At 45.8% G+C, this 20,874-nt stretch overlaps 1 protein-coding gene across 5 annotated transcripts in view; it reads right to left on the bottom strand.

Moving 5' to 3' along the window:
• LOC135088936 (segmentation protein cap'n'collar-like) overlaps nt 1-20,874 on the bottom strand; it is a 136,444-nt gene that overhangs the window by 94,766 nt on the left and 20,804 nt on the right. Inside the window, exon 1 of one of the 5 annotated variants that reach the window (XM_063983996.1) lies at nt 16,176-16,629. The exons of 1 other annotated variant lie outside the window; for it this stretch is intronic. In XM_063983996.1, the coding sequence (XP_063840066.1) occupies nt 16,176-16,310 (135 nt within the window). In that variant the 5' untranslated portion in view covers nt 16,311-16,629. Of the gene's footprint in view, nt 1-16,175; nt 16,630-20,874 lie in introns of those variants that run through there. 3 more of the 5 variants (XM_063984000.1, XM_063983998.1, XM_063984004.1) reach the window with 3 other exon arrangements.

Genomic DNA, 20,874 nt, shown 5'->3' with positions numbered 1-20,874 from the left:
TCACAAACATTAATCCATCCCACGCCCATTCATCAGCACTGTACAATGCCTACTGGTTTTCCTTCGCCATCCATACAACGCCTATAATAAATAAATCGCCTCCATAAATACAAAGTAAAATCTGACGAAATTTCAAAGATACTGTTAGGATGAGATATATTTCAAGTGCTTCTGATAATGTGTTGTTATATGTCCGTTTTTCTTACTTAATTTAAGGGGATAAGTGTTGTGCCTGTTTTTATCGCTTCTAGAATATGGAAAGTTATGTGTTAGTTAAAATCATCAGTTAAAATCATCTTTTGCTATAACTAGTGATATCTTTCTATCCTCTCACAAGTAGAATTTAACCTTAGTAAATCCCTCTCTCTTTTTCAGATCACTCCAAAAATTAAAAGGAGCACCAAACACTATACTATAAACATACAGCCATTACTTACACACTGCCACAACTAAAAGTTAATCTTCACTTCTCAGTACATTTGATAAATTCCTTCATCTTGTACTCATTCCCGATAAAAACTTGGCTTCATTCCAGGAACACAAGAGGCACTATGGAGTAACACAAACAACTATGTATGCAAAGTGTGCCACGAAAAGTAGACTCACTTCTATATTGGGTAAGGTCAGGAGGGAGAGAGAGAAAACGCAGTGTGATGTAAGACCAGAGGAGAGTAAAGTCAAGGCATGCACAGGGAAAGTGATAAAAGGTCGAACAGATGACCCAGGGGAGGGGGAAAACAAGTCTAAGGAGTTACACCTGAAACTATTGCTGCCTCTCTCCTTCTCCCCCCCCCCCTCTCTCTCTCTTCCTCTCTTCTCACCATTTTAAACACTTTATTATGTTTGTAACAGAGACCAAACATTTGTTTTTTTATAAATGACTGAAAGGGACATATAGCTCTTAACAAACCAAACCAAATCTCTCTCTCTCTCTCTCTCTCCTCTCTCTCTCTCTCTCTCTTCTCTCTCTCTCTCTCTCTCTCTCTCTCTCTCTCTCTCTCTCTCTCTCTCTCTCTCGCTCTCTCCAGCACCCCCCACATATCGTTCCTGAATCTGCACATTTTCTTCGTATTTTCACGCGCCTCTAATTGATCTCACGGAGCAAGCTGACAGTCTCAGGAACGCTCAACGGAGATCCTTTCCCTTACTGATTAATCACGACGCTTGATAAACAGCTCATGATAAGCAACAAGTTATTAGAACCAAGAACATAAATATTTCATGAAGCAAACGTACCCTGGATCTTTTTTTGGTGTGTGTGTGTGTGTGTGTGTGTGTGTGTGTGTGTGTGTGTGTGTGTGTGTGTGTGTGTGTGTGTGTGTGTGTGTGTGTGTGTGTGTGTGTGTGTGTGTGTGTTTCTACCCAACACCAAGTCAGTAACTGAACTTTTTTTACTTTTTTACCCAAATATTGAGAAGGGCGGAAAATCTTCATAAGTAAGTTTAGCATAATTCTGGGCACATTGCATCATCGGTCTATCGCTCGCTACTTGATACAAGCCAGCGCCTCGGCTCTCAGCATAAGGGTCTAGGGAGTTGACATGCCATATTTCACAATCCTATCTTCCTACTTCTCTTTCTGAGTTTTGAGAGACCCTGGAGGCATTTGAAGTGGCGTGGAAGGTTTATCTATAGAAGGAGAGATATCATGGGAGATTAAAGAAATCAATACTAAATTAAAAAAAAGGCTTTGAAAGCGAGATAAAAATAGTGAGAAGTATATGGGAAGACTATATTAAGTAGGTGAGTTTGAAAAGACGTGGACGTTTACCTATCGAAGAAGAGATAACATGGAAGATTGTAAAAAAACGTATGCTAGACTGAAGAAGACTAACGGTGTGGTAAAAATTATGAGAAAGAATATTTATGGAAACTATACTCTGTGAGTGAATATCAGCGTTTAAGCTCTATAATCATAAAGCGAAATTTAGTTCATGGCTTTGGTGTTTTGCATCTATATTCACAAAACTGCAGTCAATAAAGAGATAAGATAGATTGCAAAGTGATCTGAGTTAGATTAGGTTATGTAAGGCTGCAGTGTCTAGAGGTTCAGTCCACGGGAAAGTGTGGGGGTTGATGAAAAGAGGGGCGTTTACTCTGTTATCGCCTTATTTGTTAGGAGTCTTGCCTACCACACAGTCAGTCATTCATAACATTCTCTCTCTCTCTCTCTCTCTCTCTCTCTCTCTCTCTCTCTCTCTCTCTCTCTCTCTCTCTCTCTCTCTCTCTCTCTCTCTCTCTCTCTTCATTAGCAATTTACGAGCCAACACCAGAGTTATTTTTCCACCAAGTACCGGGATGGGCAGGCCCGCCGCCCGCCGCCCGCCCCGCCCACCACATTACTCACCGCGAGGGAGAAAGGCAGCAAAAATACGACACCGTCACTACCACAATCACCAGCTACACCATTACAAGCGACGCACTTAACGCTCCACAACACCTACACCTACACCTGTTGCTGCTAAGTGTACTCACGTGCCACATCTGCATTCTCGTGCCGCAGCAGTCTTACCTGACGAGGAGAAAATAATAGTATTAAATTTCGTTCACCACACAGTGAAGAGTACAAATATGACATGTATTATAAATTGGTATATGATTAATTGACATGGAGTTTAAGTATAGGATGGGAGACTTAATTGGTGTTCAGTTCAGTAATGCAGACGAAAGTGAAGACGTGCATGAATGAATGACACTGGTCATGACTCAAGTAAATACGTGATACATGTGTAAAGAATGGAACATTTGAGAGAGAGAGAGAGAGAGAGGAGAGAGAGAGAGAGAGAGAGAGAGAGAGAGAGAGAGAGAGGAGAGAGAGAGAGAGAGAAGAGAGAGAGAGAGAGAGAGAGAGAGAGAGAGAGAGAATTGGATTCCATGGAGCACTGCAAGGTAAGAAGGTTCCCAACAATTGGTGCAGAAGCAGCAGCAGTGCGGGCGAGGCTCGGATCAGGCAACACTCCCAATCTGAGCTGAACACGCTGATGTTTTGAGTTCACATTACTGGCGGACGTCAATCACAGTCATTAATCGTTAATTACAAGGCACGTGGAGGCGCTAGAGCGTGATGGCGCTGGTCATGCGAGACTCAGCGCCGCCCCGCCACATGCCACCTTGGCTACACCGCGGCAGGTTCACCAAAGTGAGTAAATGGCGGAGACCAAAGAGCGTGACCCTCCGCGGCCCCGCGAGGAGCGTGACGGCACCAGGATGCACCATTACCGCGGTGACCAGCGACGTCCGGGCCACACACGCGGCGCTGTGCTACTGCCACCACGCCTCCACCTGCATCTCCACCTGCAGAAAACCCGCCAGGTCATCCCTGCACAAAGCTACCTTCCTGCGTGGGTGTGTACCAGCCGGGCGGCAGGCAGACGCGGAGTCCCTCCAGGGAGCAGCGAGGTGGAAATTCGGGGAACCTTCAGGGTCGCGTCCACTGCAGCACCGCGTGGCTGTATGCTGGTAGACGCCGCGTGTTCCGGGAGTGAGCAGTGGCGATGGCGGGCGTTGACAGCGGCACCAGAATCAGCGGTGGCGGCAGCAACTCACTGGCACTGACATCCCTGGCCTGGTCAGCGTCACTCCTCCCACGGGCCAGGCAGTGGCACTGTGGGGGGCGCGCTGCAGGACGTGAGGTGGCACTACAATTTAGACAAGTTCCTTTGGAGCCAGCGGCGAAGCAAAGGTTGCAGTGCTGGCGGCCACCAAGCGGCTCTTACACTCCTACGCCATCCTCCACCATTACCGAGATTTATGGAAGTGGCTGCCATGAGTGATAGCGGGCACAGGCAGAGCTGGAATAGCACAACCTACACATCCATCCCAGTAATACCTACACGTGTGCACATCCGTCTTGGCTAAGTGATATGGATCGCCCTAGACCACAATCTTCTTGGTGACACTGCCCAGCCAGACCAGTCTTCTAAGTGCCAATTATTATCCGACCGCAGCTCCACCTAGACTTCTGCTGCACGACGCTCGCCATCCCCTGCACACACGTACTTGAATAACACTCAGTAACTAACACATACAAACATTATCTCCAAAATCAGTTTTACTATTAACTAAACCCTCTTTTGCCTGACGATTCACGAGGGAACGATCTCGCTACGACAAAAATAAAGCAGCGCAGGAACCCAATATGTACAAATGGCAACATAACAAAATAACAAACACCTGAAACACACACATAGCACCTCTCAGTTAACCTTAAGCCTCCATCATTAATATATCCATCCTTTAGTTCACGACCGACAACAAAGCAAATTCGCGACTGCTGAGATAAACAGAAAAGACGGAGAAATACCCAGTCCCTTCATACCTGCATCATCCTGGGGGCATAACTACTACTGATACGAGACTGCTGCCCACTACTCCGCCTCTTACACTCCTTATTAGGGGCGAGAAGGACAGACGGAGAATGAAGAGTTATGGGGTCAGAAATGAAAGTAGGTGGGAAGAGGAGAGATAATGGGGAAGAGATTGTAAGAAAAAGAAATGGAATAAAAAGGATGATGATGATGATGATGATGATAATGATGATGATGATGATGTGGAGGAGGAGGAGGAGGGAGGAGGAGGAGGAGGGGGAGGAGGAGGAGGAGGAGGAGGAGGAGGAGGAGGAGGAGGAGGAGGAGGAGGAGGAGGAGGAGGAGGACCAGGAAGAGGAGGAGGAGGAGTGCCAAAACGACGACTCTAAGAAAATATGGATGATAATACAAATGCATAATTTACCTCGGTTGAAACACCAGGGTCATAAGGCGCTGTACAGAATAAGTACTTAAGAAAGAAGACTAGTTTGCTTTTATAAAAGTAAGCTGATTCCAGGCATTATATCCACGGAGGCAAAGAAAACGCAAGGACGTAAAGGGTGACTCAAATTGGTAGTTCAACGCAGAAGAACAAAGTGAAAATCTTGAAGTTTACGCATTGTTTCACTGAGTGAGTGAATAAGTGAGTGAGTGAGTGAGTGAGTGAGTGAGTGGGTGAAAGAATGAATGAATGAGTGAGTTTGTGAAGGTGAATGAATGAGTTTTTAAGAGTGAGTGAGTGAGTTTGTGAAAGAGTGAATGAGTGAGTTTGTGAGGGTGAGTGTGTGAGTGAGTGAGTAACTGACTGACTGACTGACTGACTGACTGCTGACTGACTGACTGGTCCAAAGTACAACAAAAACTCGGTCCTATTGTGCTAAGGAACGCCTAAACAACTATTAACCTAACCTAACAGATCTAAGACTTAACGCGAGGATAAATCTTCAAAATGTGAAATAATCTGATGGCATTAAAGTTTATACGAGCATCAGGAATAAAAGTACAAAAAAAAAATATTAAAGAAAAAACGGGTAAATTTTCAACAAGCTTTATGATGTTATATTTAGGACGCAACAACTGCAGAGAACAAGCAAAGGAACTTGAGTTATTTATACTTATTCTAGTTACTTACGCACGTAATGTATTTAGCTACAAGTCAAACAACATTAACTAAACAAAAACAATGAACCACATTCTTCCTACACACACACACACACACACACACACGTACATACATAACTTCCAGGCCAGACAACCAACCAAACAATATTACACTAATTCTTTTAACCGAGAATTAGTTGTACAGTAAAATATTTGGCGGTAAAATTAATGGCTAATTTTTTTACGATTATTATTTTTTGTTCACCGCCAACCCGGATCTTTGAATAATTCTTGAATCAGATTAAAAAAAAAAAAAAAAGACTGGTGTTGTGCAGGAATTAAAATGTAACACACAAAAACCAGAGAGAGAGAGAGAGAGAGAGAGAGAGAGAGAGAGAGAGAGAGAGAGAGAGAGAGAGAGAGAGAGAGAGAGAGAGAGAGTAGAACCGGTGCAGAAGGAACAAGTGACAGAGCGTGGACGTCAAACCACTACCACTACCACCACCTCCACCACCACCACCACCGTCACCACACTTCCAGGAATAGTGACGCACCACGCCCGTAATGGTGATCAACGCCCCCGCACGCGCGCGCGCACACGCGCACACACACACACACACACACACACACACACACACACACACACACACACACACACACACACACACACACACACACACACACACACAACCAAGGACAAGGGGACCACAGCCGGACTTTGGCGTTATTCTTCTCCGTGAATAGGGAAACCCCTCAAGGAGAGAGAGAGAGAGAGAGAGAGAGGAGAGAGAGAGAGAGAGAGAGAGAGAGTCACCTATCCTTAAGTCTAACGATAAATTATATTTCCCTTCCTTCATCAAAGCTTAAAGAATATGAACAACCACTACCATCACCACCATCACCACCACCACTACCAACACCACCACCGTCACCACGTTACGCAAAGCTCTCTTATGTGACGTAATGCACAAAACAGCCGCGAGAGGACACGTGGCCCCGCGCTCCTCCACCACCTCCAGATCACTCGTTGTCATTACTTCTGTTTGAGACGATGAATTCAAATGGTATCAATCTTTCATTCATATATTAATTTTTTTTTTTTTTTATCTCGCTTCATTCCCTTTATTTTCTTATTATATATATATATATATATATATATATATATATATATATATATATATATATATATATATATATATATATATATATATATATATATATATAATTTTTTTTATTCCGTTCTTGTTCTTTTATCAACTCGTAACAGGAAGCTCGCTCTCTCTCTCTCTCTCTCTCTCTCTCTCTCTCTCTCTCTCTCTCTCTCTCTCTCTCTCTCTCTCTCTCTCTCTCTCCGGCCACAATGCAGACAATTCACGTTTTTCTAGACTTTCTTTATGTAACATTTTCTTTTTTTTCCTTCAATATGGTCGCCTTGTTCGGTATAATTTCTATCAGCGCTATTTGTACCTCCTTCAGTTTATTAATGTATCTCTTTAAACGAGGCGACCACACCGCGCTGGCATACCTGATTGTGTGTGTGTGTGTGTGTGTGTGTGTGTGTGTGTGTGTGTGTGTGTGTGTGTGTGTGTGTAAGTATGCGTGCGACTGAGCAAGCGTGCGTGCGTGTTGGTGTTCGTGTGTGTGTGTGTGTGTGTGTGTGTGTGTGTGTGTGTGTGTGTGTGTGTGTGTGTGTGTGTGTGTGTGTAAATCTGCTTATGAGGAAACTCTGGAGATTTAATATATGAGACTTTATATATATATATATATATATATATATATATATATATATATATATATATATATATATATATATATATATATATATATATATATATATATTTTTTTTTTTTTTTTTTTTTTTTTTTGCGTGCATTCATGATAGCGTGAAGGAAGTGAGTGAGGTGAATGATGCAAGAAGAGGTGATGGTGGAGGTGATGTTTTGTGGCGTAATGCGCACACTGGTGAAAGGTAGAGGCGAAGGGAACGAGGGAAACAGAGAGAGAGAGAGAGAGAGAGAGAGAGAGAGAGAGAGAGAGAGAGAGAGAGAGAGAGAGAGAGAGAGAGAGAGAGAGAGAGAGCCGGCGGGTACAAAGCACAAAACTTTACCGCAATCACTTACATCCCTCAATTTCTTCAATCCCTTGCTGTGAAAACTATCTTTCTGCCTTGCTTCGTTTCATCCATTCCTTCCTTTCAACTCACCGACCCTTTGTTTCCCAGGTAGACAATAATTCCTTCCTTTTCTTGCAGTAGTGGCAGAAGGTGACGAAGACAACACGCAGAGTATTCCCACCAACATGGGTGACTCTCTCCCTCGCGCCCCTCACGCCTGCCTATCTGTACACACCACATGCGTCTGCCTGCACATTGTTCCCTCCCTCTGATGTCTTTGTAATGGCAGCACGCTACACAATAACCATCCAGCAATACGGAACTCAGCTACACGCCAGCGATACATGACAATTTCCACTTTTTCCCCCTTGTGATATAATTCATGTCGAGCTGAAATGAGTGTCTTTTCGGAGAGTAAAACGAGCCTTCCCTTCTTCCCTCGGCGGACACACACGAGCACGACTCTGGTTATGATGGTCAGGCAGCCCCAGCCGTCTCCGTCCCCCGCACCGTTATAATTACCTGACTGCATTTCAACCCTGTTATAGGGAACACACCTGCGCTAAAAATATGAAATAAGGACGGGAAGGAAACACGACGGCGAGGAGGAAATGAGAGACTGGGCCGTGACTCAGTCGTGAGTGGCTCTGGGAGCGGTCCTCACGGTACAGACGGTGCACGAACCACACAGACTCTCACATAATCAGAGTTGAAGACAAAAATGCATATATTTGACTGCAGTTTCCGCAGCGTGAGTCTAGGAGTGGACATCACGTGTGGGTGATTCAGTGCAAACACCTGAGACAAGTTCGTGATTCTTTTCACAAAATATAAACTTTCAAGAAAGCAAGTAAAAAATAAGACCTTTATAATGAAAACACCATCCGAGGCAGGAGATACTCATTCAGAAAATCAAGGAAGAAAAAAAAATCCAGAAGGCAAAAAGGGAAGGCTCCACCAGTTCTTTTGCAAACCTTGAGCGATGGAAGTCACGAGAGTGGGCCAGAGGCGGGGCCGGGACGGGCCGGGATGAGAATGCTGGCTGGTGTGGTGCAGGGCAGGTGGCAGTGATGCAATAAGCACTATCAGCATGCGACCTTTGCCCTGGTCTTCTTCAGGTAACATATAGCCTTGGGCAGGTAGATCCTTCACGTACCAGCAACAAGTGAGATGCAGCAGGTGGCAGCGGCGGGCCGGGCGATGACAGAGGTAATAGCGAGGTATGCTGAGGTGACGGCGGTAGCGAGGAGCAACAGGTAGAGTGTGGAGGGTGGATGCTGGGATGCTGGGGTGGTGTCCTGGCCCAGCTGAGCCGAGCCACCGCCTTCTTCAGTCAGTCAGGTGGCGCACAAAAACAAGCACAAAACAAGAGGTGTCAGCTTCATTGAGGCGAGGTCATAAAAAAAAAACGCGGATGTAAGAAGCACCAGGCGACTCTAAGCTGCACTGATAAACAGGCCCGGCGTGTCTTAGTGTCGGCTACCTGTTCAGACCTGTCGCCGCTCGGCACCGCCTCGCTGGGACAAGAGGACGCGACTGAGGCAAAACACACCTGAATAAACAAGGGGTGGGTGACACGCCTCGATTGACACACGCCAAAGGGCCAAAGGAAGACAACGTGGGGGCGAAACGGGGGTGCAAAGGGGGGCCTGGAAACAACACGGTGGGGGGAAAGAAAGAGCACTTTACCTCAATGAACTCCTCTGTCTCATGAACCTCGCGTAGATCCGCAAAACCTCCACCTCCCCTCCCATCCCTCCCCCATCCTCCAAGCCTCCCACCCCACTGCCACCCTAAAGCGGATTCCAGACAACTTGGAAGCCTGGAAGCTACTATCGCATCCGTCTCAACACACCTCAGTAACCCTCCTCTCCTCCTCCCCAACATGTTCCCCGCCCGCTGTTCCAACACCTGGTGATTGCTCGCCGCCTAGTCACTCACCCGTCCTCCTCATGGCATCCTTATACAATCGACACGTCATTCTTGCATTACACAATTTCATACAATACTTCAAATTGCCTTACTATGCTTTCTTCCTGCTTCTCTATCTTGTATCACATTTTTTGCGTGGATTTTTACATGAAAGCTATTAGTTATATTCCTGGAGTGTTTTTCTTAACTGTGCCTCACATCATCGTTTTTCTTTGTTAGCAATTAATCATATTGTTGTGGTCAATATGAATATTATCTAATTCAACTTTAACTTTTTTTTCCCTCTCTCTTCCCTTTCTTTGTCTTCATGACGTTCTTTATCATATTTTACTTTCTCTTACCTTATACTATAACGATCTTTTCTTTAATTATATACTTAATGTAGAAAAGTGTATCAAAATCAAATAACTTAGTTATGACTTAGAGACATAATGGTGTTCATTCTGCTCAGTTGTCCTCGCTCTCTGTCTCTTTCTTTCCGTCTCCCTACGAAGCGAAAACCATCTCCTCCCCATCATCTCCCTCTAAATCTATGAATTTTTACTTCGCTATTTACGATGCCCTCTTGAGGCTAGTTGCGACGTAGAGATATATAACTATTCATTTAGTCAGTTTATACTCTATCTCTCTCTTTCCCTCTCCCTACAAACCCTCCCTACCTCTTCCCCATCATCTCCCTCTCACCTATGCATTTTTCCTCTCTGTGTTCACAGTAGGAAAAATCAATGTACATCTCCTCTCATCTCCCTGAAGAACAAACACCTTTTTCTTCTTGCCTCCGCCACTCATTCATGACTTAAGACCAAGGCCTCTCTCTCTCTCTCTCTCTCTCTCTCTCTCTCTCTCTCTCTCTCTCTCTCTCTCTCTCTCTCTCTCTCTCTTCCAGTTTTTGTTATTTTACTGACTAACACTGCAATTATGTCTCGATATGAAGGCTCTGGAAAGGGTAAAGAGTACCAGGAGGACTAACTTTAGTAAAATTTGTTACTTAGATGCACGCGCGCGCAAACACACACACACACACACACACACACACACACACACACACACACACACACACACACACACACACACACTACACACACAAAAAAAAATAAAAGCAAACCCGAACAGGTGTGTGTGTGTGTGTGTGTGTGTGTGTGTGTGTGTGTGTGTGTGTGTGTGTGTGTGTGTGTGTGTGTGTGTGTGTGTGTGTGTGTGTGTGTGTGTGTGTGTGTGTGTGTGTGTGTGTGTATGTACGTACGTACGTCTGTATGTCTGTATGTCCTGGAGATAATTAATGAACCTATCAGCGTCCGGAGGTTTAACAAGACGGAGAGGACTGCAGGCTGCCGCTGGACTGAAGCTGAACTAAACTAAATCTGCAGCCTAACGAGCACGCGCCGGGGGGAGGCCAAGGCAGGTAGCGGCAACAGCGGCGGCAGCGAACTACACAGTTGCAAAAACAGGTCGGTCGAGTATTACTGATGGGGGCAACAGGAACACAATTGTACATGTAGCAGGATAGATGAACACAAAACACATGTACTATGACTAATTTGTATAGACAAGTGGATAAGCTAGAGAGAGAGAGAGAGAGAGAGAGAGAGAGAGGAGAGAGAGAGAGAGAGAGAGAGAGAGAGAGGAGAGAGAGAGAGAGAGGAGAGAGAGAGAGAGAGGAGAGAGAGAGAGAGAGAGAGAGAGGATGGGGCACCCTCCCCTCCGCCTGTGCAAAAGTCAAGCCATGGTGGAAATCCCGCAGCTTTGTCTGAAGTGGGAGGGGAGGCTCAACTCCTCCCGGAACTCTGTCTACTTGTCTACCTCCTCCACCTCCTCCTCTTCTTCTGTTCCTCTCATCCACCGCAATTGCTAACTCCACCTGCAATAATCCATCTTCCACTACCGGCGACCTTGGCTACTACTACTATTACTACTACAACTACTCTTCTTCTTCTTCTTCTTCTTCTTCTTCTTCTTCTATCTTCTTCTTCTTCTTCTTCCTCATCCTCCTCCTCCTCCTTATCCTCATCCCTCCACCTCCTCCTCCTCTTCCTACTATTACTACTACTACTTTACGCCAATCAAGTGACTATTTGGCATATTTTCTGTATTTTTGTTCTAAATTTCTTCCACATCATCCACTCCACTCCTCCACCTGTTCCTGGACTTGGATATTCCCCTGCTTGGTATTCTCTTTCCTCCACACTCCACTCATCGTTGCTTATTGATGCAGCATTTCTGAGAGCATCTGCTGTAAAGTGTGTGGTGTTATAGGACCCTCGTGTCTCTGCTAATGCTGTTTTTTCTCTTGTCGTTGTTGTGGTGTCTCTTGTCTCGCTTGATTTATTTGATAGGGAAGGAACATTACACGCTACAGCTTGTCTACTTGCCGCTTTGTGTCTCTGGTTTCATATTCTCGTCTGATATGCATCTATTTGTGGTCAAAATAAGAGATATATGTTAGAAGGCTCATTTCATTTCTTGATATAATTGATAGGGAAGGAACAACATGCTGCAACTTCAGTCTACTTCTAGGCTTTGTCTTTGGCTTTATATTCTCGTGTAATGCGCATCTATTTGTGGTCAAATTACGCGATAGTATAAGATAGAAGTCTCCTTTTAAAATTAAGGAGCGTGTCTTGATTTGCTTGATTTCTTTGATAGGGTAGGGGCAACAAGCTACAACTTCAGTCTACTTTCAGCTTTATGGTCTCTGGCTTCATAATATTATCTAATATGCAGCTTTTTGTCATGGATATAACAGAGATGGTGTATGTTTATGTTACTTGTCTCTTTTTTTAAATCAAAGAGCGTGTACCTATATTTTCTCTCGTATAACTGATAGTAAAGTGAAATCTTTCTTAGAGTTAAGTCTACTTTCAGCTTTTGCCTCCTGGCTTAAAGCTACCAATACGCATCTAATGGCCACAAGAAAGTGATAAGAATATGTTAAGAATCCCCTGGAGAATTTACAAGGAAAAATAATTTATCTCAGTTTACTTTCAGCATTAAATGTACCACCAGTGTTAACATTTTAATGCATCTCTGACTGTGATCAAATATTATATGCAATATCTCCAAGTCCCATTCAATGAAAAGTGTGTATTTCAATATTTCATCCCCATTCTGTCTGCATTTTATTTCAATCCCCACTATCTTGCTTTTGTCTGATATTTTTTTTTTTTTTATTAAGGTGTTCACTGAGTGTCCTCATTAACTTGGCGAAAAAAATAAATAATTTTCTAAAAAGTAAAGAAAAGAAAAAGTACATCCAAATATCTATCTATCCCTATTCTCTACACACGTAAGCTCCCTTGCTTACTATTAAATACTCACTCGCTGCTTCTGAGCACATTCTCTCTCTCTCTCTCTCTCTCTCTCTCTCTCTCTCTCTCTCTCTCTCTCTCTCTCTCTCTCTCTCTCTCTCTCTCTCTCTCTCTCTCTCTCTCTCTCTCTCTCTCTCTCTCTCTCTCTCTCTCTCTCATTTAATATACTCAGTGCCTGTCCTCATTAAGTTGACATTTACAAGAGTGGTGTCAGTCGCTCCCTCACCTGCCACGTTTCCCAGGTAGGCGAGAGGCAGGACGGCAGCACCTGGCCACTCACAATACCTTTAACAATAAGGAAATAGCATCGGATCGCTCCTCACCTGCCATTACGTCCTGTTTAAACCAATTACCTGATTCCTAAACGTTCGATCTCCATTATAGTGAACTGTGTTACCTTTATCTTTCTTCATTTTTTTATTAATTATCAGTCAGTCGCTATTAGGTCGACTCGCTGCATTGAATTGATCCTAATGGTATATGAGGAAGGAGAGGAAAAAATACGTATCAAAAACAGATTATATCCCCAAGACTGATCGAATTAAAAGATATGAAAATGTCTTGCAAAGTTGTGTGTGTGTGTGTGTGTGTGGTGTGTGTGTGTGTGTGTGTGTGTGTGTGTGTGTGTGTGTGTGTGTGTGTGTGTGTGTGTGTGTGTCTTATTAAGAAGTGTGGAAGAAGATCTGGATAATGGTTGTGGGTGTGGGGCGTGGATTGTGGGTGAAGGTAGCGTGGGTGGCGTGGTGGTGTGGTGGAGTCAAGAGTGGAGCAAGTGGCAAGGCTGCAAGATATTCTGACTTGGACATACAGTGTAAAATATGATAACAGATGAGTGGAAAAAAAAACTGAGTCAGTGAAAGTGTAGCGAACAGATATTTGTGTATGTGTGTGTGTGTGTGTGTGTGTGTGTGTGTGTGTGTGTGTGTGTGTGTGTGTGTGTGTGTGTGTGTGTGTGTGTAACCAGTGTTTTCTCTCAGAATAAGGACAGTTAAAATTATATCACTTGGATATCTTAACAAAAACAAGTTACTTACACGACAACCACCATCACCACCACCACCATCACAACACCACCTTTGTTTTTCTTCCTCTCTTCACACATGCACAATTTTTTGCACACTTTTTGATTCTCTCATAGAATTCTCAAGTTCCTCAATATTGCTTATAACTACTTTTTTCCATCGTCATCTGTTGTCCTGAGTCACATCTATGTTTGGTCTTCTTATTATTCATCATTCTCTTTACTCATCTATCATTTTCATCCAAGTTGTCATCATTTTATTACTCAGCTTTAACACAAATTGCCATACTCACAATCCGTACCCAAAGCCCTCAACCTTCTCTCTCTCTCTCTCTCTCTCTCTCTCTCTCTCTCTCTCTCTCTCTCTCTCTCTCTCTCTCTCTCTCTCTCTCGGAAGGTCAACACTAACATCAATAAGCAAATAAAAATCAGAGTGAAAGCTTTCGCATCACGCAATCACAACACACTTTTTAATACCTGTACGTAAACTTGCTTTCCTTTTTTTCTTTTCTTAGTAACAACGCAGTTGTATATTTACTGGAACGCCAGCTAGAAACCAAAGACAAAAAGTATTAGTCAGTTTATAGGGCAAGGCTGCGAGAATGAGTGGAAGGCATGTTTTAAACGTTTCAACTCCACAGTGCCCGAGCTAAAAATCACGGCGTCTTCGTAGAAGAGTGAGTAAAGAGTGCCAATTCCGAGGAGCGGTGCACCAAGGCGAGAAATGTTGGTGTGAATCGAGTGAGAATCAAGTTTTCCATCTGTGGTTACAAGTTAGTTGGTTCTCAGATGTGAGAGAGAGAGAGAGAGAGAGAGAGAGAGAGAGAGAGAGAGAGAGAGAGAGAGAGAGAGAGAGAGAGAGAGAGAGAGAGAGAGAGAGAGAGAGAGAGAGAGAGAGAGAGAGAGAAAGTAAGGATGATGGTGGGAGGTGATGCTTACTCGCACATCATCACCGATCATCGCCATACTCTCGTCCACTCCCTCGGGCAAGTAACAGCGGTTCTCGTTCAGTGAAGACGAGAGGGATGAATGGGTGAAGCGACTAACTTGTTCTAACGAGCTGTGTGTGTCCCCAAAACCCCGCTCTACTCTTGGCACTTTCTACGAAACATGACTGGACTGAGCTAAACCAAACTACATTTTTCCAGTTACAGTTTTCTCCCTCCGTTGAACAGCCTGTTTAAAAGTATCTTGCCGAACTACTATTTTTTCTGGCTTTGCTACGCTTTCATTTTGTACCATGATCATATTAAACTCATGAGACGGGACACTTATCACACACACACACACACACACACACACACACACACACACACACACACACACACACACACACACACACACACACACACACACACACACACACACACACACACACACACACACACACATACCAAACAGTTGGACAGATGCAACACTTTAATCAACCTGTTCCAGGGGGGTACTTAACCCACGAGAGGGAGGGGCGATAGAGGAGGAGAGAGGGAGGGGAAGTCATTGTGTGGAGATGGAAGTGAGGCCACGTTAGTATAATGGGCAGTGGTGATGGGTGATGAGGGTCAGGGTTGGTGGTGGTGGTGTTGGTGATGGAGTGGTGGTAGTAATGGTGATAACTGCATCTGCTCTCTCTCTCTCTCTCTCTCTCTCTCTCTCTCTCTCTCTCTCTCTCTCTCTCTCTCTCTCTCTCTCTCTCTCTCTCTCTCTCTCTCTCTAAGACATGGCATTCAGTACAATGGCACTAACAGCACGACTCCCTCGGTCTCACATCGCTGCACCCACACACTAGACCTTAAGTTTTGACCTATCACACGCACTGCTACACGCGCACTCACGAACGCACACGCCAGAATTCCCCCTTCAAAGCACCGCGTTAAATCCACACCATCATGTAAAAACCATATGGACGGGAGGCTCCCAAGCAAACATTTTCCTTTTTTTCTTTTTTTCCTCAGGTGGAAGTGGAGGGAGGCAGGCGAGGCTCGGGAAAACCAGGAGGATTTACTGAACCTATAAGCACCTGAGTTCCTGGGTTCCCCAGAATGGATCACCCGGCCAAGGTCTCCGCCTTTACCGGCCTCCTCGTACTGTCATTCCGTTGTGCTTCAGTCTTCAGCTGGTCTTCAACTGTCTTCCAAATCATCAACATTTTCAGTCTTTTCTGCATGCACTTACCTTGAACTTTTTGGTTTACTGTGATCACTACACACACGCCACTGCTCACTGCTCGCTGCTTTTCCTTTCTCAGCACTGAAAGATTTTCTCTTGCCAGTAAACACTTCGCAAAATTCAGAGTCGCAGTGGAAGGGGACGAAACACCAAGACAAGGACGGCACTCCCAGGCAGTCACCACTTCGACACAACCACGTGCAAGAACTGCCTCGAAAGGACTCGACTGACCTCTGAGCGGAGCCGTGGCCGTGGCCGTGCAGCAGCGGAGGGCAGACGCGGCTTGGCGGCTTTCCGTCCCTTTCGAGACTTAAGTGGGAGCAGCATGTGGAGCACCAACTGCAGCGGACGCCTCTCTGGACTCATCCTAAACGCAATATCCTTCACACTAAGGTGCGCGACGCCACGCACGTTACTTGAACCCGGACGAGGCCAGCGGTGCAGGACGGGATAAACAGTTCCTGTGAGACGTGGGGCCGGAACTTGAGGCGGCTAAACCCACAACACATCACCATCAGCCATTAGAAGAAAGCCCACCCATTCCCTGTCACGTCTCAACACCTGCTAGTCACCCGTGGCACTGTGTTGACGCCCCAACAACTCCAGTCTCGTTTGTGCCAGAGTGAAGCTCAGCGTCTGTCTGAGATGCCACGCTCGTTTCTTGCCGCTTGTGAGGCTAAGAGACGCAATGAGAACACCCACTGAATGAAATGAGAGGATCATGTGGAGGGAAATGTAGAAAAGTAAGGAGTTATAAGTTTTGGGATAAGATAAAGGAGAAAAATAAGATGACAGGTGATCATTTTAGTTAGAGATAAAAAAAAAAAGGTGAAAAAAAAATGTCATTCACCAACCCCAACACTTCTTATGAAAGCCAAAAATTAAAGGCCTCAGAGAACACATGTCTGGTGTTGACAGCTTCCCAAATACTCACGACTCCCCCAAACTAAACCACGTAAAAGTAGAGCCTGGCTGTGTCTGCCTTATGGCACAAGCCCTCTGCAATGTGAGTCTCACTTTAAATAAAAATTCAGATCTCGTCGTTAGGTATTATTGGTGATGATTTCATGAACACTTCCTTGACTACATAATGCACGCACTACATCACAGCTAACAAGACTTCTGCTAGACAATGCTGCAAGAATACTGCTCCACGTAGAGGAAGACAAATGCACATGATTCATCTTTCTATCAATCTATCAAGTTCTATCTATCTATGGCTATAATTACATCAAGCGAGTTATTTACGTAAAGCTGTTATAATTTTCTGAGTCTCTTCTTGCCACGAGCGCCACCAGCATTAATTCGCCTCGCTACATACATATAAATGAACCACACACACCACAAATGTCCTTCAAGCCTTCAGTCTCCACGCTTCACCTTCCCTTTTTCCATCCAAGACCTGTGTCATAGATGAGTGAGAAATGAAGGCCCCACGTGACCACTGCCAGGTCCACGTGCAGGTGTGTCAGCACCCCACTACGGCGAGGCAACATCGATGCGACGCCATTTGCACCAAGGAAACACATTATCAGACGCAAGTGCTTAATTTTCCAAGTAATTGCCGCCACATCCGTGTGGAAACAGGAGGTGCTCGAGGCTGTTAAGGCGAGATAGCAGCGAGCGGCGCCACCACACGTGGAAACTACTCCCCGACCCGCACGGGCACACTGGGACCACCAAATACTAACACAGGTGACTAATGTTTTCTGAGATTCGCTGTTCACTTGACCCCAGCATGATGCCAAGGTTTGTTTGTGGGTTTCACACTGGATTAGGCTTTCTGGGGAGTAACTGTCACGAGGGTTTAATCATGGTACCCTTTCCCTGCCTCCCTGCCGGCGAGCTTACCTGGCGGTGGGGCGTCTCAACGGTGCCCTCGCCCACCTCCTGGCCGGCCACACGCTTGTTGAGTTTCTTGTTATGGCTGGTGCTAATCCTTCTTCAGGTGGCGTTCCTGTAGCAGGTGAGTATACTGAGGCTATGAGATTCCGCTTGTGGCGTCCCGCAGACTGGTGGTGATAGTGGTAGTGGTGTTGGAGAGGGATGAGGGTGGCGAGAAGCAGCGCGCGAAGTGACTGCCCTGCTGTGCCTGCCTTATGCATGCTTGTATGCATAATCACATCGGCACAATAATTGACCATTAAACTATGGGAGTGCATGCTGATGGCGTAGCTGCAGCGCGGGAAGGCCGCCATGGCCGCCTGCCTGGGTGAGGCAGCATGCCTATTTCAAGCAATCTCTCTTGGCCACCTTGCTCCGCGGGTACAGCTCCGGCAGCAGGCGGGGTGCCCTGGCGCTACAGTGTCAACAGCGGGACGCTTGGTGCCTACTCGGCCTGTGATAAGACTGGTGCTGCAGGGAACCCGGACACAGGGATTCCCGAAGTGAGCAGCGACCCCCACCAGGATGTGCTCGCCGGCAAACACGGGGGCTAAAACACGTGTGTCTGGCCAACGGGGGCAGAAGCCCACCAACCACAGGGTTCTGCCACTCCTGCCTCGGGCCATCCATCACCTCATCACCCTCACTCACCGCCAAGTCCACGGGCAGTGGACTTAGCGCTGCGGCGCGCCACGCATTCTGTTGCCCAAAAGCGAGGCACCTAGAAACCTTCCCCCAGGTAGTACGTGGAAAGCAGCATAATGCCCACTCCAGGCGCGGTGTGCACGATGGAGGCAGCCGGCGAGCGTGCAGGGCGAGGCAGGTCCCGCCCCCCATACATACCACGCGTGTACCGGCACACTCACTTTTTGCTGAGCCAAGCAGCGGTAAGGTCCAACCCTCGCCTCGCCCTGCCTCCCTCCTCCCCTTAATTGGCACACCAGTTTTTCAGCGAAAGTGTTGGTGTGTAAATGGCCTCCCATCACGCGGAGGATGCTGCGGGATGCGATTAGAGTGACGCGAGACAAGAAAAGTGTGGCAGATGAGGTAAAGGGGTCATACGTTTAAGGTAAGAGTGAAGGGGAGGATGGTGGTGGTCGTGTTGGAGGTGGTGGTGGTGGTGGCGGGGGCGTAAGAAGATGGTGTCAAACAGCTGGCGTGGCGAGGCCCCCACCCACGCCAGGCGGCAACAGCCAAAGTGGAAGTAACTCATGAAGACAGAAAAAAAATACACGCTATCCTATATAACAATGTGATATCCTGACTGCAGATCTTGCTCCAGGAACCACAAGGCAAAAACTAAGTTAACTTTAAACCTCCACACCGGACATTGGCGCTGCTCCCCGTCCCCGTCCCCCACTACCCTGGGCTACTAATGTCCCCGCTAGCTACTGAAGCCCGCGAGTGAATTCTGCCTCAGTCTTGGTGATTTTATGATACATACATTACGACTCGTTGCCTTGCTAAATAGTGACAATTCATCCTTATAAACAAAGGATAGCTTGAACAATCCATGTAACATTGCGCTTTGATCGATTGTACAATAAACTTTAAGACAAAAGAAAACTGACGACTCAGATAATTTACAAAGGGTAAATCTTGTTAGTGCTTCCCGTCGGCAAGTAACCTAGCGAAGGAATCAGCTCAGCTCTAAGGAGACATCCATTCTGTGCATATTTTAGATTTATGTTGCACCTGTGGGGACAAAAAACAGTTCCGGGTTTAAAAACACTGCCAGAAAGCAACTTCTAAGAAGGGAAAAGGAGGAGGAGGAGGAGGAGGAGGTTTTGATAACGATGGGGGAAGAGTGGAGGAGCAAGAGGAGCAGGAGGAGGAGGAAGTGTGAGGGAAATGGAGGCAAGAGGAGGAGAAAAGGAGGAGGAAGCAGGTGGAGGGGAGGAAGAAGACCCAGCGAGTGAGTGGTGGGAGTGGTGGTGGTGTCGGTAATCAAATGCTCACTTGGTCTGCCTGAAATGATAATACCAGTAAAAAATTGACCTTTTACTTCCATATCCTCCTTCCTCTCTCTCTCTCTCTCTCTCTCTCTCTCTCTCTCTCTCTCTCTCTCTCTCTCTCCGCGTGTGTGTGTGTCGTGCACCTGAGCGGCGACCTTCACCACGCGAGTCTCGGGGGTTGCCTGCAATACTCCTCGTCGGCACCACGTGACTCACATGTAAAGGACTCACAATAAGTGCGTAAGTATGACCACGAGGACGTCACCTCCTCATCGCCCCATTGCTGTGCATGTTTTATTTACTTTCATTTGAGTTTTATTTGTCTTATTTGTTTGTACCGGGTTGGTTTTCGTTAAATTTTTGTAACTGGTGTCTTCTTACGTTATGATAGCTGCCTTTATTACGTCTTCATTGTAAGACGTGGTCAGTCTATCTATATGTCTATCTATCTAACTACGAGTATCTATGTATGTCTGTTTGTCCATCTATCTATCCATTTTTTGACGTCTACAAAATGTAATGCCTGAAATGAATCAGAAATATTCCTCTAATTGCAGTTAAACTAATCTAAGTATCTACGTATAAAAGAAAAACGTAAAAAAAAAAAAAAAATCATAAAACATTTTTCTAATGCAATGTTGACTGCGAGTCGAGAAAGTAAGAAAACTCTATAAAAGAACTTGTATACATGAGGAAGCGCCCAAAAGGAGTGGCGTGCATGAAAGAGATAGTAACTGACGACACTTTTTAAAGCCCCTCTAACACCATTCATATTCAGGCAAGGAAGGGAAAGAGAATTATTATTTACAGCGATCTAAACAATCTTCTGATGCCAGTCAGGTTCAGTTAAGGCCAAGGAGAGAAAGCATCAGTATTCACAACAGTCAGAAACAAGAAAGGAAAGTGCATGAGGAAGGTGGTGGTGGTGGTGGTGGTGGTGGTGTATGAGAGACGACGCGAACACGCCAGACGTGGCAGGTTGGGTCAAGCAAGGTGTTGGTGTAGATGCGAGGACGCCAGGCAGGGGAATTCGCTAGGTGCCTGCGGAGTTCCTTGCAGTCAGAGTGGCACCGTGACCCTGGAAGAGGCGA

Source organism: Scylla paramamosain, chromosome 32, assembly GCF_035594125.1.
Source record: "Scylla paramamosain isolate STU-SP2022 chromosome 32, ASM3559412v1, whole genome shotgun sequence".
In the NCBI taxonomy this organism is placed as follows: Eukaryota; Metazoa; Arthropoda; class Malacostraca; order Decapoda; family Portunidae; genus Scylla; species Scylla paramamosain.
This window is presented reverse-complemented; position numbering and strand designations above follow the sequence as displayed.